Source organism: Nicotiana tabacum, chromosome 23 (genome assembly GCF_000715075.1).
Source record: "Nicotiana tabacum cultivar K326 chromosome 23, ASM71507v2, whole genome shotgun sequence".
Taxonomy (NCBI): Eukaryota; Viridiplantae; Streptophyta; class Magnoliopsida; order Solanales; family Solanaceae; genus Nicotiana; species Nicotiana tabacum.
The window spans coordinates 72,826,351-72,839,518 of NC_134102.1; the positions used below are offsets into that span (position 1 = coordinate 72,826,351).

General features: G+C 36.8%; 1 protein-coding gene across 1 annotated transcript; it reads left to right on the top strand.

The window, feature by feature from the left end:
- The first annotated feature begins 4,925 nt into the window (after positions 1–4,925).
- LOC107814724 (conserved oligomeric Golgi complex subunit 6) lies at positions 4,926–12,726 on the top strand. Its single transcript, XM_016640174.2, has 11 exons — positions 4,926–5,317; positions 5,388–5,440; positions 5,677–5,824; positions 5,914–6,021; positions 7,697–7,764; positions 8,315–8,438; positions 8,529–8,675; positions 8,786–9,046; positions 9,134–9,418; positions 11,475–11,621; positions 12,080–12,726. Exons 1-11 carry the CDS (start codon positions 5,108–5,110, stop codon positions 12,602–12,604), a joined length of 2,076 nt encoding a protein of 691 aa, XP_016495660.1. The 5' UTR covers positions 4,926–5,107; the 3' UTR covers positions 12,605–12,726.
- Positions 12,727–13,168: the final 442 nt, after the last annotated feature.

Below are 13,168 nucleotides of genomic sequence, written 5' to 3' on the forward strand. Positions count from 1 at the left end.
CAAATAAAGGTCTGAATAAAATGAAGTTGTCTGGAAATAAACACACAGCTAAAGTAAAATAGACGGTGACTTCAGAACTGCGGATGCCATGCAGTTATACCTCAAGTCTCCTCCGAGTAGCTGAAATCCGAGCAAGTCTATGGCACGCCGCTGGGACCAACTCTGAAATCTGCACAAGAAGTGCAGAGTGTAGTATCAGTACAACTGACCCCATATACTGGTAAGTGCTGAGCCTAACCTCGACGAAGTAGTGACGAGGCTAAGGTGGGTCATTTACATTTCCTGTACGCAATATTAGTAACAACAACAATAATAGAAATAAATCGGGTAACTCGTTTATAATAATTGAAGCCAACTCAGCAGTCATAACCAATTATTATTTCCATCAATTCTCTTGCAGCGTGCAACCCGCTCTCACAATATATTCACATTCAATTCTGTTGTAGCGTGCAACCCGCTCTCACAATATATTCACATTCAGTTATGTTGCAGCGTGCAACCCGCTCTCACAATATACTCACATTCAATTCTGTTGCAGCGTGCAACCCGCTCTCACAATATATTCACATTCAGTTCTGTTGCAGCGTGCAACCCGCTCTCACAATATATTCATTTTAATCAAGTCTGTTGCGGCGTGAAACCCGATCCCCCAATATATATATATGTATGTCGACTTTTAAATAAGTCTGTTGCGGCGTGCAACCCGATCCTCCAATATGGACTTTTAACAAGTCTATTGCGGCGTCAACCCGATCCTCCAATATGGACTTTTAATAAGTCTGTTGCGGCATGCAACCCAATCCTCCAATATGGACTTTTACTAAGTCTGTTGCGGCGTGAAACCCGATCCTCCAATATGGACTTTTACTAAGTCTGTTGCGGCGTGCAACCCGATCCTCCAATGTATTCATTATAATTAATTCAGTTGCGGCGTGCAACCCGATCCTCCAATATATTCATTATAATCAATCCTGTTGCGGCGTGCAACCCGCTCCTCTAACATATTTATTTACCAATTCTTATAAAAGAATTTTTCCAATAAATGCAAAAATTAATAAAAAATATAAGACAACAAGCATACAATAATTATGCTTTAATTACGAAACAAACAAAGGCAAATAGCAAATTATTATAGAAATCAGAGAGAAAATATGCAGTTTAATATTTAATATGCTAAATGTCAAATAACAATTAAGGCACATAATTCAAATAGCATGTAACAATTAATGCAGGAATTCAAGAATTAATATTTGACAAAGAATAGGAGAGAAATAATTATTATAATAATTAATTCATAATTTAAAATAATTTATGATTTTTCAAGTAAGCAGGCAAATAATTAATTTGACGACGTATAAACACTCGTCACCTCGCCTATACGTCGTTCACATGCATTTCACATATTAAATAATTTAAGGGTTCTATTCCCTCAAGTCAAGGTTAACCACGACACTTACCTCGCTTTGTCGAACACCCATTCTGAGACGTGTTCAACCATACAAAAATTGTCCAATTCCGATATCAAATGGACCTTCAAATCTTAACTTTTCGTTTTTGAAAGATTTTTAAAAAAATCTGATTTCTTCCATCTAAATCCGAAATAAATGATGAATATAGACATGGATTTGTGAAATATAATCACTTTTAGTTAAAGAATACTTACCCAATTCAAAGTCGTGAAAATCCCCCTTGAAATCGCCTAAATCCGAGACTTGAAACTCAAAAATGAGTAAACATGGCGACTTCCGAATTTATGGGCTCTGCCCAGTCATTTTCGCATATGCGGATGAAAGTTCCGCATTTGCGATGCCAGGCTGCCAGGTGAAGTTCTGCATCTGCGGACACTCCTGTCGCACCTGCGACATCCGCTTCTGCGCAAAATGGCCGCACCTGCGAAGACCCCAGGCCAGCCCAGTCCCGCATCTGCATGATTTGGTGCGCATCTGCGGACACGCTTCTGCGAGAAACTGTCCGCTTCTGTGATCGAAGCCTTGACATGCCTGGGCGCATCTACGATGGAAGGCTCGCATCTGCGGGCAAAAATCCGCAGGTGCGATTACAACAGAAGGAAAAAAAATCAGATTTTGCTTAAGTCCAATTCTTGATCCGATTTCAATCCGTATCACTCTCAGGGTACTCGGGACCCCGTACGAATATACCAACAAGTCCAATAACTTAATACGGACTTACTCGAGGTCTCGTATCACGTCAAACAACGCTGAAATTACAATTCACACCCCGATTCAAACTTTGAGTTTTAAACTTTTTAATTTGCAAACCTCGTGCCAAAACATATTAAATGAATCCGGAATGACTTCAAATTTGGCACACAAGTCATAAATGACATAACGGAGCTGTTCAAATTTCCAGAATCGGATTCCGGCTCTGATATCAAAAAGTAAACCCCGTGGTCAAATTTGAAATCTTTAGCCTTTAAATTGCTAGTTCCGTTAAATGGTCATAACTTGAGCTAGGAACCTCCAAATTAAATTTCGGGCATACGCCCAAGTCCCAAATAACGATACGGAGCTTTCGGAACTGTCAAAATATTGATCTGGGTCCGTTTGCTAAAAATATTGACCAAAGTCAACTCAGTTGAGTTTTAAGGCTCTATTTCACATTTTAATCCATTTTTTACATGAAAACCTTCCGAAAAATTTTACGGACTGTGCACTCGAGTCGAGGAATAATAAATGGTATTTTTTGAGGTCTTAGAATATAAAATTACTTATTAAATTTAAAGATGATATTTTAGGTTATCACAGCATTGAACTTTGATCTTGAGACAATGGCACATGCACACTAGTGGGCTCCGCATCTACTTCAGAAGAAAGAAATGGTTCCATCTCGAGCAACTGATATAACTATTATATAAGGAAAAAAAATGTAAGTATTCAGAACTAAAACACATAAATAAAAAAATAGCTAGTAATCCTATTAACTTACTTTTTCATTATGGAAGTACTTTTTACATAGGGTGTCATAATGTGGAGATTTCATATCTGAATAACATAGCATCCGAGGGAACCTACATTCTCTGAAGTTCACAAATTATTTTTCCTGAAAAATTGGGAATACTTCCATAATCCAAAAACAGAAGGCGAAAGGGAAGCCAAGTATAGTATAACTATCCTTCTTTTTATCTTTCTCATTCTCATTCTCATTGTCTGAAGTATTTTGTTTGGGCTTCAAGCAACTCTTCAATGATTTTAGTAACTTTTCATAACAAAGAGAGCCCCAATTGAAAGAAGAGCAGAGTTCATCGTCATCTACGATTTTCATTACCCGCTCAAACACATTCTGATTCTTGTGCTTTCCCATCAACACAGATTCAATAAAATAAATTGTTGCCAACTTCACCGCATCGTCATGGCTGCCTACAAATGATGCAGTTGTACCATATGGGTGACTAGTAATAAAATGCCACAAATCGCCTAACTCAATTCTATCCTTTCAAGGGAAGTAGACTTTCGAAAGCCTATTCTCTCTTTCAGGTAAAACTTTGAAGTCCACTGAAGAAGAACATTTCAACCAAGTAATTATTTGGAATGCTTCACGTGTAAACTTCACTGCATAATCAAAAACCTTGAATGTCATTGAATGCGAGTCATTGCTTATAATTTCTTAAAGCAACACACAATGAATAAGTCTACCACAGAACTTCATACCTTGTAATCAGAAAAAATTTCCGAAAATACCATCCCTCAACTTCTTCCATTGCGTGTTCGACAAGAAACTTTTTATTGTTTCCTTATACTGAAAATCTCCTTTCCAATAGCTCATCGAATTACGCCAATCATCAAACTCGAAAACACGATCTCCTTCCATTAGCACACTACAAAGAAGGAAATAGAACGTAAACATTATGACTATTTTTCTGAAATGTCCTTAATGCTTAAACTAAAAAACTAAAATCCAGGACCTAATTAGATGCATCTTTAATAAAAGCACAATTAACTAAAATTAGCTTACAAATTCTTAGGACTATTTTTCTAAAATGTCCTTAATATTTAAACTAAAAAATTAAAATTCAGTACCTAATTAGATGCATCTTTAATAGAAGCACAATTAACTAAAATTAGCTTACAAATTCGTAGGACTATTTTTTTGAAATGTCCTTAATATTTAAACTAAAAAACTAAAATTCAGGACCTAATTAGATGCATCTTTAATAGAAGCACAGTTAACTAAAATTCCTAAACACGGTTAGGTTACAAATTTTTAGGACTATTTTTCTGAAATGTCCTTACATAATCAATATATTGATTGAACCACAAACACATTTCAATTCCAAAAGGTTCTCAATAACTTTCTCACAAAAATCCGCACCTTATTCCTTAGCGAATCAAGTTATAATCATTATTTTGGACATTTCACACATACTTGATGACAAACACAACATTGATCACGATTAGAGATATACAAAAATAAAAATGCATAAAAGCAAAATTGAAAACATACCAGTACGCTGGTTCGCTGCAGAGAAGATGACAAAGGAGAAGAGATTAAGTTGGACAAAGTATACGCAGAGAATTGTTGTGGGCTGGGCAGGAACGATATTGAGGGAGCAAAATTTTGCTTATGAAATTTTGGCTCTGAACTTAAATCGAGAGAAAAGAGTTGCATGCAGGAACGATATTGAGGGAGCGAAATTTTGCCTATGAAATTTTGGCTCTGAACTTAAATGAGAGAAGCGTATAAAGGAAAGGTTTGGGAATAAAAGAAATAGAAGAAAGGGTAAAAATATCTTTTTATATTAATTTTAATAGAGTAGTCACTATTTTTGCTCAACATTAGAATTGGTGGATAAAAAATAAACACCACCTTATTTAGTGGCTACCACAAGCCATTTTTACACAGCTATATCAACCCACAATGGGTCGGCTTTTGACCCAATAACTAAAAAGCCCAAACCAAAATGTTACATGGCTCATCTAAGCCCATGTTCATTTTCACTCTGTTACTCCTTTTCCACCGTTAGTTCGGAAGAGGAAGAGATCTGTAACTCCGATCAGTTCACTTGAAGAGCTTCTGTCTCTATACATATACGTACAAATTAATATATCTATAGCTTATCACCGGCAGTGGAAATCGACGGTGGCCGGCGATGGCATTGGCACCGGGGCTATCACGGAAGCTGAAGAAAGTGCTGGAAACTCGAACAGACACGCCGGATCTGCTCGCATCTCTGAATACTCTCTCCACATTCTACACCGAAAACACACCTCATTCTCGCCGTAACCTCCGATCCACTATTGAGAAGCGTTCTCTATCTATAAATGAAGAGTTCCTTCTTTCCTCCACTGCTGCTCAGAAGGTACCTTTTTTTGGATTTAATTTTTTGAATAAGAACTTCTATAGTTGAATTGAGTTTCCTTTTTTATTAGGCGTTGGATCGAGTCGAAGAAGAAGTCAATTCGATCGTTGAATGCTGTGACAAGTAAGCAATTGCTAAGTATTATACAACTTTTGGTCTTCTGATTAATATGTTTGGATTGAGTTTAACTTTAATACTATCTGGTCACCTGTGATCAGTGGAACTAGTTACTTGGAAAATAAGGAAGAGAACATGCTACAACTAGTTAAATTACCTTGTTTACACTGTCATTCAGTATTATTACATCAATTAAAGAGAAGTTGTGCTGACATGTGTTCTTGTAATGCCTGAATTTTCAGAATTGCACTGGCTTTAAGCAGTTGCAATGCCACGACAGGTGATATTATTAGTACCACAGAACGGCTGAAACAGGAATTTGAAATTACTACACAGAGGCAAGAAATTGTATCATGCTTTCTCCGTGATTATCAGCTATCCCCAGAAGAGGTTTTAGTCATTCCTTTTGAGTTCAATCCTATTTCAGTCACAGATTATTTGTTTTAGTTGTGTTTGATTTGCAGCTTTTCGTTGATTAGATAAATGCTCTTAGGGAAGAAGACCTGGATGAGAATTTTTTTAAGGCGCTGGCTCATGTTCAAGAAATTCATGCCAACTGCAAAGTGCTTCTCAGGACACACCACCAAGTAAGCTTCTCTCTCTGTCTCCTTGTACAGTGTATGAATATATCCCTAAATTTATCTCTAACCTTCTCAAATCACTAGCCAGCAAAGAAAAGGAGATGGGGCAGGGAACATAGAGAGCAAACTTTAAGACGCTCCTTGACAAAAATGCAACTGTTCAAGTTTTTTTGTTTTAAAAAAGAAATTTGACATGTGACCTTTCTTCTATAGCAAACAAATATATGCACATTTCGTTGTGGAATAGCTTCTTTTCACACTGCCTTTTGGGAATAACTCATTATGTTCAGCAGTTCTTTATTCCATTTGGTTGTGTATGAAAGGATATTTTGATTCAGGGAGGTTAAGATAATTATATTTTATGATTGAAGCCTCTAAATTTAAATGACATGTGCAGTGTGTATCTCCTTCCCTATCAATTGAACATAGCTTGTGGCATGATCTGATCCAGACTACATGTTGTCTCATCCAGCTTTTGGAATGGTGAATGGAGGATCCTCATCTTGATTGATGGACTTTATTTCCTCATGGAATAATGGACTCGATGCTGAACATATTTTGATATTCATTTTAATTTTCTAATCCCACTAATTATAACAGATTAACCAATTGCAACAACAATAGTTGGGTCTCGGTCCCAAACAAGTTAGGGTCGGCTATATGCATGTTTCTCCATTTAAATTCATCTCAGGCCAGATTAACCAACTTCACCAACCAAAAAAAATAGACAAATTAACCAATTGCTTCTGAAATATCTGTGTTGAGTTATCCCACATCGGTGGGATTTGAGGTCCTTGGTCTCCTTATATGGTTTTGGGCAATCCTCACCTCATAAGCTAGCTTTTGGGGTTGATTTGGGCCCAAGGTTCATTTATCATGGTATCAGAGCCAAGCCCATCCCAGTAATTGTTACCGATATTGGGCCCCCATTTATGTTCCACGCTCCAGTAGGCCTTGGTGTGAGGGGGGTGTTGAGTTGTCCCACATCGGTGGGATTTGAGGTCATTGGTCTCCTTATATGGTCTTGGGCAATCCTCACCTCATAAGCTAGCTTTTGGGGTTGAGTTAGGCCCAAGATCCATTTATTAATCTGTTCATCAATTCTAGAAACTTTTATTATCTAACGTTTCAAATCACTCAAAGTTTTGTTTATCTAAAGTTGTGTTAATCTGATAAAAATTATGTCCAACTTAGATATATGTGATAACCTTTTTGGAAAAAATTTAGGTTATGAAAATTTTGCGGACGAAAAGGGATTGACCTGCGTCCAAGAGCTATAGATCATTGAAATCTGAAAGTTAAAGTTCATATTAATAAATCACTGCCAATTGTCTATACAAGTGGCTACATGAGTGATCCAAGGATATCCATGGAACTTCACAATTAACTGAACTGGAAAAAGAGATCATTTTTCCTTCAAGAGCCCTTGTGTGATTGGTAATTGATAAGAGTTCAATCATCCAGTTTTAATTATATTTTCCTAATGATAGACTATATGACTCAAGCAGGGTTACACGCACATCTTGTACTTTGCAACACCTACTTGGTGTTTATTAATGAAACTCTTTTAACTTATATAAAATAAATCATAGCCTAACTTTTTTCCAGATGTTAAAATTCGATACAGGGCCAGGACAAACTTTATTTATTTTTGCTTAATTGACTCAAATACTCTTGGCAGCGCGCTGGTTTGGAGCTCATGGATATGATGGCCATGTATCAAGAAGGAGCATATGAACGCCTTTGCAGGTTACTCTTCTCTGGCTCAATGGACTCTTGAACTTCGGACATTTCGTATGTCATACTCCGGAATCACAACATCCTCTCATTTAAGTGCCTACCGAAAAGATGTACCTTTTGTGCTGATGTCTGGAACGTCAAAACACTATAGCTATCTGGTAAAATGTATATTGTGTGGCAGGGTATTCAGACACCCATCTTTTGGTGAACAATTTGTTTCTTGTATAATCTACCTTGTCAATCTGCTCCTTGTATTACCATCTATTCTATGCCTCTTGCAACAATACCCAGGCATGGTTACAAACTCAGTTTCTGTAAATTTGTGCTCTATTTTGTTTATGTGTTGTCTCAGTGATTGATGTTTGGTTTTCTTGAATTAGTTCAAATTGGTCATTCTTTCTACTATTAGTAGGTCATATGATCTGTCTAATTTCTTATATGGATACTACCTTATCAAAAAGAATTTCTTATATGGATACTTAAAATTTAAAAATGTTTAACCAATAAACAGTCTTCTGAGCATTCCACTATGTTGACATTATGCTGGTTTTCTTGCTAGGTGGGTTCAGACAGAGTGTAGGAGACTTGGTGATGTTGATAACCCTGAAGTCGGAGAACTTCTGAAAACAGCAGTCAGGTGTCTCAAAGAAAGACCAGTACTTTTTAAATATTGTGCGGAAGAGGTAACTTATCTTAACTAAGAGCTATAATGATTATTTAATAACTTTGCAATGTTGTTTACATTTCATATTCATGAAATCCTGAAATATTAGGTGGCAAACATGAGGCACAATGCGTTGTTTAGGAGATTTATAAGTGCTCTTACACGTGGAGGACCTGGTGGACTTCCCAGGCCAATTGAAGTGCATGCTCACGATCCTTTAAGATACGTCGGTGACATGCTGGGATGGTTGCATCAGGTGATAGATTTATCATAGTTTTTAAGTTGTTCCTGTTATGAAACAAAAAAGGATCTTCTGCGCATTGACTTGCTGCATCTGATCTTGTACATGTTTTTGCTTCATGACAGGCATTGGCGTCTGAAAGAGAGCTTGTCCTTGCATTGCTTGACCCTGATGCATCAGATACTAGATCAACTAGTCATAAATACCCCAAAGGCGTAGATAGTGAGTATGGAAAGACAGAAACCGACTTGACTTTTGTTCTAGACAGGATTTTTGAAGGAGTTTGCCGCCCTTTTAAAGTTAGAGTGGAACAAGTTTTGCACTCTCAACCTAATCTTATAATTTCTTACAAGCTTAGTAATACACTGGAGTTCTATTTATACACAGTGAGTTGAAATCTATTGCTAGCGATCCAATCTTCTTGCACCCTCCTTTTTAAGTTATCCTTGCACTCAACTCTTTTTCTAATGCAGATATCGGATTTGCTGGGGGAAGAAACATCTCTATGTAATACCTTACTGGTGCTCAAGGACGCAGCCCAAAAAACATTTTTTGACATACTAAAGAGTCGGGGCGAGAAGCTTTTGAGGTATCCTCCATTGGTCGCTGTTGATCTTTCTCCACCACCAGCTTTAAGGGAAGGAGTTTCACTGCTGCTTGAAATTATTCAAACACATGATAGCATGATGTTCCCTGCATCTGGAAAGAAGCCTGACTTTGATCCAGCTATATCTGCTCTGCTAGATCCTATTATTCAGGTCAGTGTCCATCAAGTTACTTTAAATAAATGATTGCTACTTATGTATTAGTTCCTGATTTTTTGTGTTACAAGTTACAACAACAGCAATGCCTCAGTCCCAAACAAGTCGGGATCGACTATATGAATCATCACCGACCATGTTACTCCACTTAAGCTCATCTCATGCCAATAGCCAATATTATGTAAATACAAATAAAAAATATTAGAAGCTCTATGTTTTCTGAACATATAAAATCTCTAAAAGGCTAAACCACTCCGAGAAATCATAGGACCTACGGCAATAGTGCTAACATCTAGAACCATATTCTCAACTAATATGTATCGCCTATATAGATCTGCTTGTTCCATTGTGCCATATCTTTTGCTAAGTCTGCATTGATCCACATATGTAGTTCTTTCGGAACAACTTCCTTCCATGTGATTTTAAGTCTACCTCTGTCCTCTTTTAACACCTTCATTCACCATGGTTTCACACCTACGAACCGGTGTATCTGGAGGTCGATGTTGGACATGATTAACCATCTCTAACTACCTTCTCTAATTTAATCGTCGATCTGTACTACTTGAACCTTCTTGCAAATGTGACATTTCTTATCTTGTAAATTCTTATGTCACCACATATCTTTGCATCCGTTGAGTTAAATAAGTAAAAATTGCATGACTCTCTTAATTCGGTTGGTGCACTTAATAGGAAAGACATGGAAGGATTCTGCTATCCAAGCTCACACTTTAGCCCTAATCTGGAATTTCCTATGTGCTTTCTTTTAAGTGTTACTCATTTAGGATTTTTCATTATACAATGTTGAATGCAAGTCTCGACTTCTCTCAAGAAATGCTTGGTCCTTCCGAAAAGATAATAATATATTGTTAATTACACATATTTATCTTTGAATGAGCATAGGTTGTTATTCATCAAATTCTATTATCTATGCTTAAGCACCTAGACACATGTTGATGATACATCTTGGTCTTGTTTCAACATTTTTTTTAGCATTTTTCTAATGTAAGACCTTGAGTTATACAGGCCAACTATCTGACCTTAGGGGATTGCTAGAGTACTGGAGAATTAGCTTTGCTTGAATTTGGTAGCATTAGTTTGTGCTTACCCCTGTTTCCGGTCTATGAGTAGATTAGTCAAAACATGGTTGGCAAGTAGTTCCGACCCAAAAGAAATCCTATTTTGTTGTATGCAGTAGAGCAGAGAACCCATGAAAAAGATTCATAAATATCTAGATACAGGAATTTAACTCTAACAATTTGTTGTTGAATAATTAGCATGAATCATCTAGATTCTATTAATTTAACTCCAACTGTGCAGGACTAGTTTATTGCAACATGAAGTTCAAATGTCCTAAGACACCCATAGGTACCTGTGAAATATAAAGCACCAGTTAAAATGACTATGATGTGAGTCGTGACTTCTAACAATTGACATCGGCTGTTTATGATTTCTTTTTATTTTATGGGAAGGACATTGATTTTTTTAAAATAAAAATAAATAATTGTTATTGGCGAAACAAAGGAAACTTATTCACATGTGATGGACTTGCCTTTCCATTAGAGTGAATACCAAATATCAAATCATGTTAAATGCATGTCAACATCGTCTGATGTTGATAAAAAAAATGAATGTTCTCTTATTAGCACTATTCTTGTTTTTCTTGTGCAGTCTATCTGTTTCTCATAAACTTTGTAACTTAATCCTTCGCCGGGGTACTGGTTTGTTCGGAAATTGCAAGACCATATTACTAGTACAGATTATCTCTGGTTATTAGCTGTGTTCAAAGTAAAAAGGAATAGGTCTGGGAAATTTAATATGTTAGTTCATATGGAAAACTAGAGTGCATCAACTATTTAGATCGTATAAACTAGAATGCATTATTGGTTCCATTCTCCTGTTTGAGTGACATTTCAGAATTTTAAGAGTGTTTGATTTGAGCTTCTTGACATGAGAATGAGATAGGCTGAAAATGGCATCATTGCTGATTTTACTGCAGTATTGCCAAATCAGTTTTATTTTGCTTCTCTATGTTTACTGCCTATCTTCCATGCAGATGTGTGAGCAAGCAGCAGAGGCGCACAAGTCAAAAGGTGCCATACACTCCTCAAGAAGGAATAGAATTACTTCTGATCCAAGTCAACACCGCAGGTCATCTGTGGATGCTCTTTTGGATGGCAAAAGTTCAGCATCTTTACCACAGGTATTTATGGTCTTGTTTCCCCTTGAATTCCAAAGTCCAATTAGGCCTTTTGTGTTGTAACCTTGGCTTGTGAAATTTCGTGCCCCTTCCCTCTTCCCCAATAAAAGATAAGAAAGCAAAAAAGAAAGAGAAACTACAAGAAATGGAGGAATCCTACCATCTGACACTTTCCCAGTTGTGTTTGGTTGGATTTGGGACATTTTACTAACAATACTATTTTTCCGAGAGATTTGCTGGACCACCTTATACTAGGTGCATAGATCATCATGGATCTATGTATTAGATGATTGACCGAAATGTTGATTTTGCGTTTATTCCATGTTCGCGATCATGAGTAAACTATCAATTCATATAGTGATATTATATTAGATGGCGCATGTTATAATATAGTGATATTATATGAGATGGTGCAGTTATCCTACTATCACTAGTGTTAACCTACTGTTTTGTTTTTGCAGACCAGTGAAACTCCGGCCAAAATTTTCCTCATCAACTGCTTATGTGCCATCCAGCAACCACTTTTAGGACATGAAGTTGCAAGTGGCTATGTGAAGAAGCTCGGAATAATGATAGACAATCACATAAATGCTCTTGTGGAAAAAGAAGTGGATGCTATTCTAAGAAGATGTGGTTTATTGAATAAAATGTCACACTTCCGCAAGTCATTAGAAATTAGTGAATCTGGTAACTCCATAGCTAGGCAAGGGTTAGCAGAAGAAGAGGATACAGCTCCGGTGTCTGTTGCTGAGAGTTTGAAGGCTTTCTTTGGGCTCATTTTGGGCAGTGAAACCGCCATTCCTGAATTTGAGCAGATGCAAGTTCCAAGATTGCGATCAGAAACTAGTGTTCAGGTAGCTAGGTCACTTGCTGAAGCCTACGAGCTTATTTACAGGGCTATCATGGACCCTGAGAATGGCTACCCAGATCCAAAGTCACTGGCTAGACATCCACCTGATCAGATAAGAACAATTTTGGGAATTTGATATTGCAATGAGTGAGTCAAAAGTGTAATATGTAATACATCATCGTTTTTGTATCAAAATTACATCTAGTATTTGTATTTTTGACACTCTTTTTTCCCAATTTTTATTCATATTCTTCTTTACTTTTTTTATTGTTAGGAAACAATACTGGCTAAATTTGTTATCTTTTTGTTGCAAAAACTCGACTGTGAGTTTCACAAAGTGTAATTGATCCTCAGCCAGATAAAGGAGGAGAATTGCTGTAGGTAGAAATATAATCGTTTCATGCTTAATCTCCTCGGGTTTGAGTTCTGAATTTGATAGGGAGTGCTATTCCCAATACGCGTACTAAATTAAAAAATCAAAAACAATGATATGACTCATACTACTCCAATAGACAAGTGACACGTTTTAGAAATTTCTTAAGGATTAGAAAAAGTAACTCTATAAAACTCCATCAATTAATTTGCCATTTTTAGCCTTTCTACTTTCAGAAAAGGAGAAGACACATACTGTTTATGTGGGAAAGCTTAAACCTCAAATTCGTCAGAAAGATCAACTTCAAAATCCTGTCCAAAGCTTTCT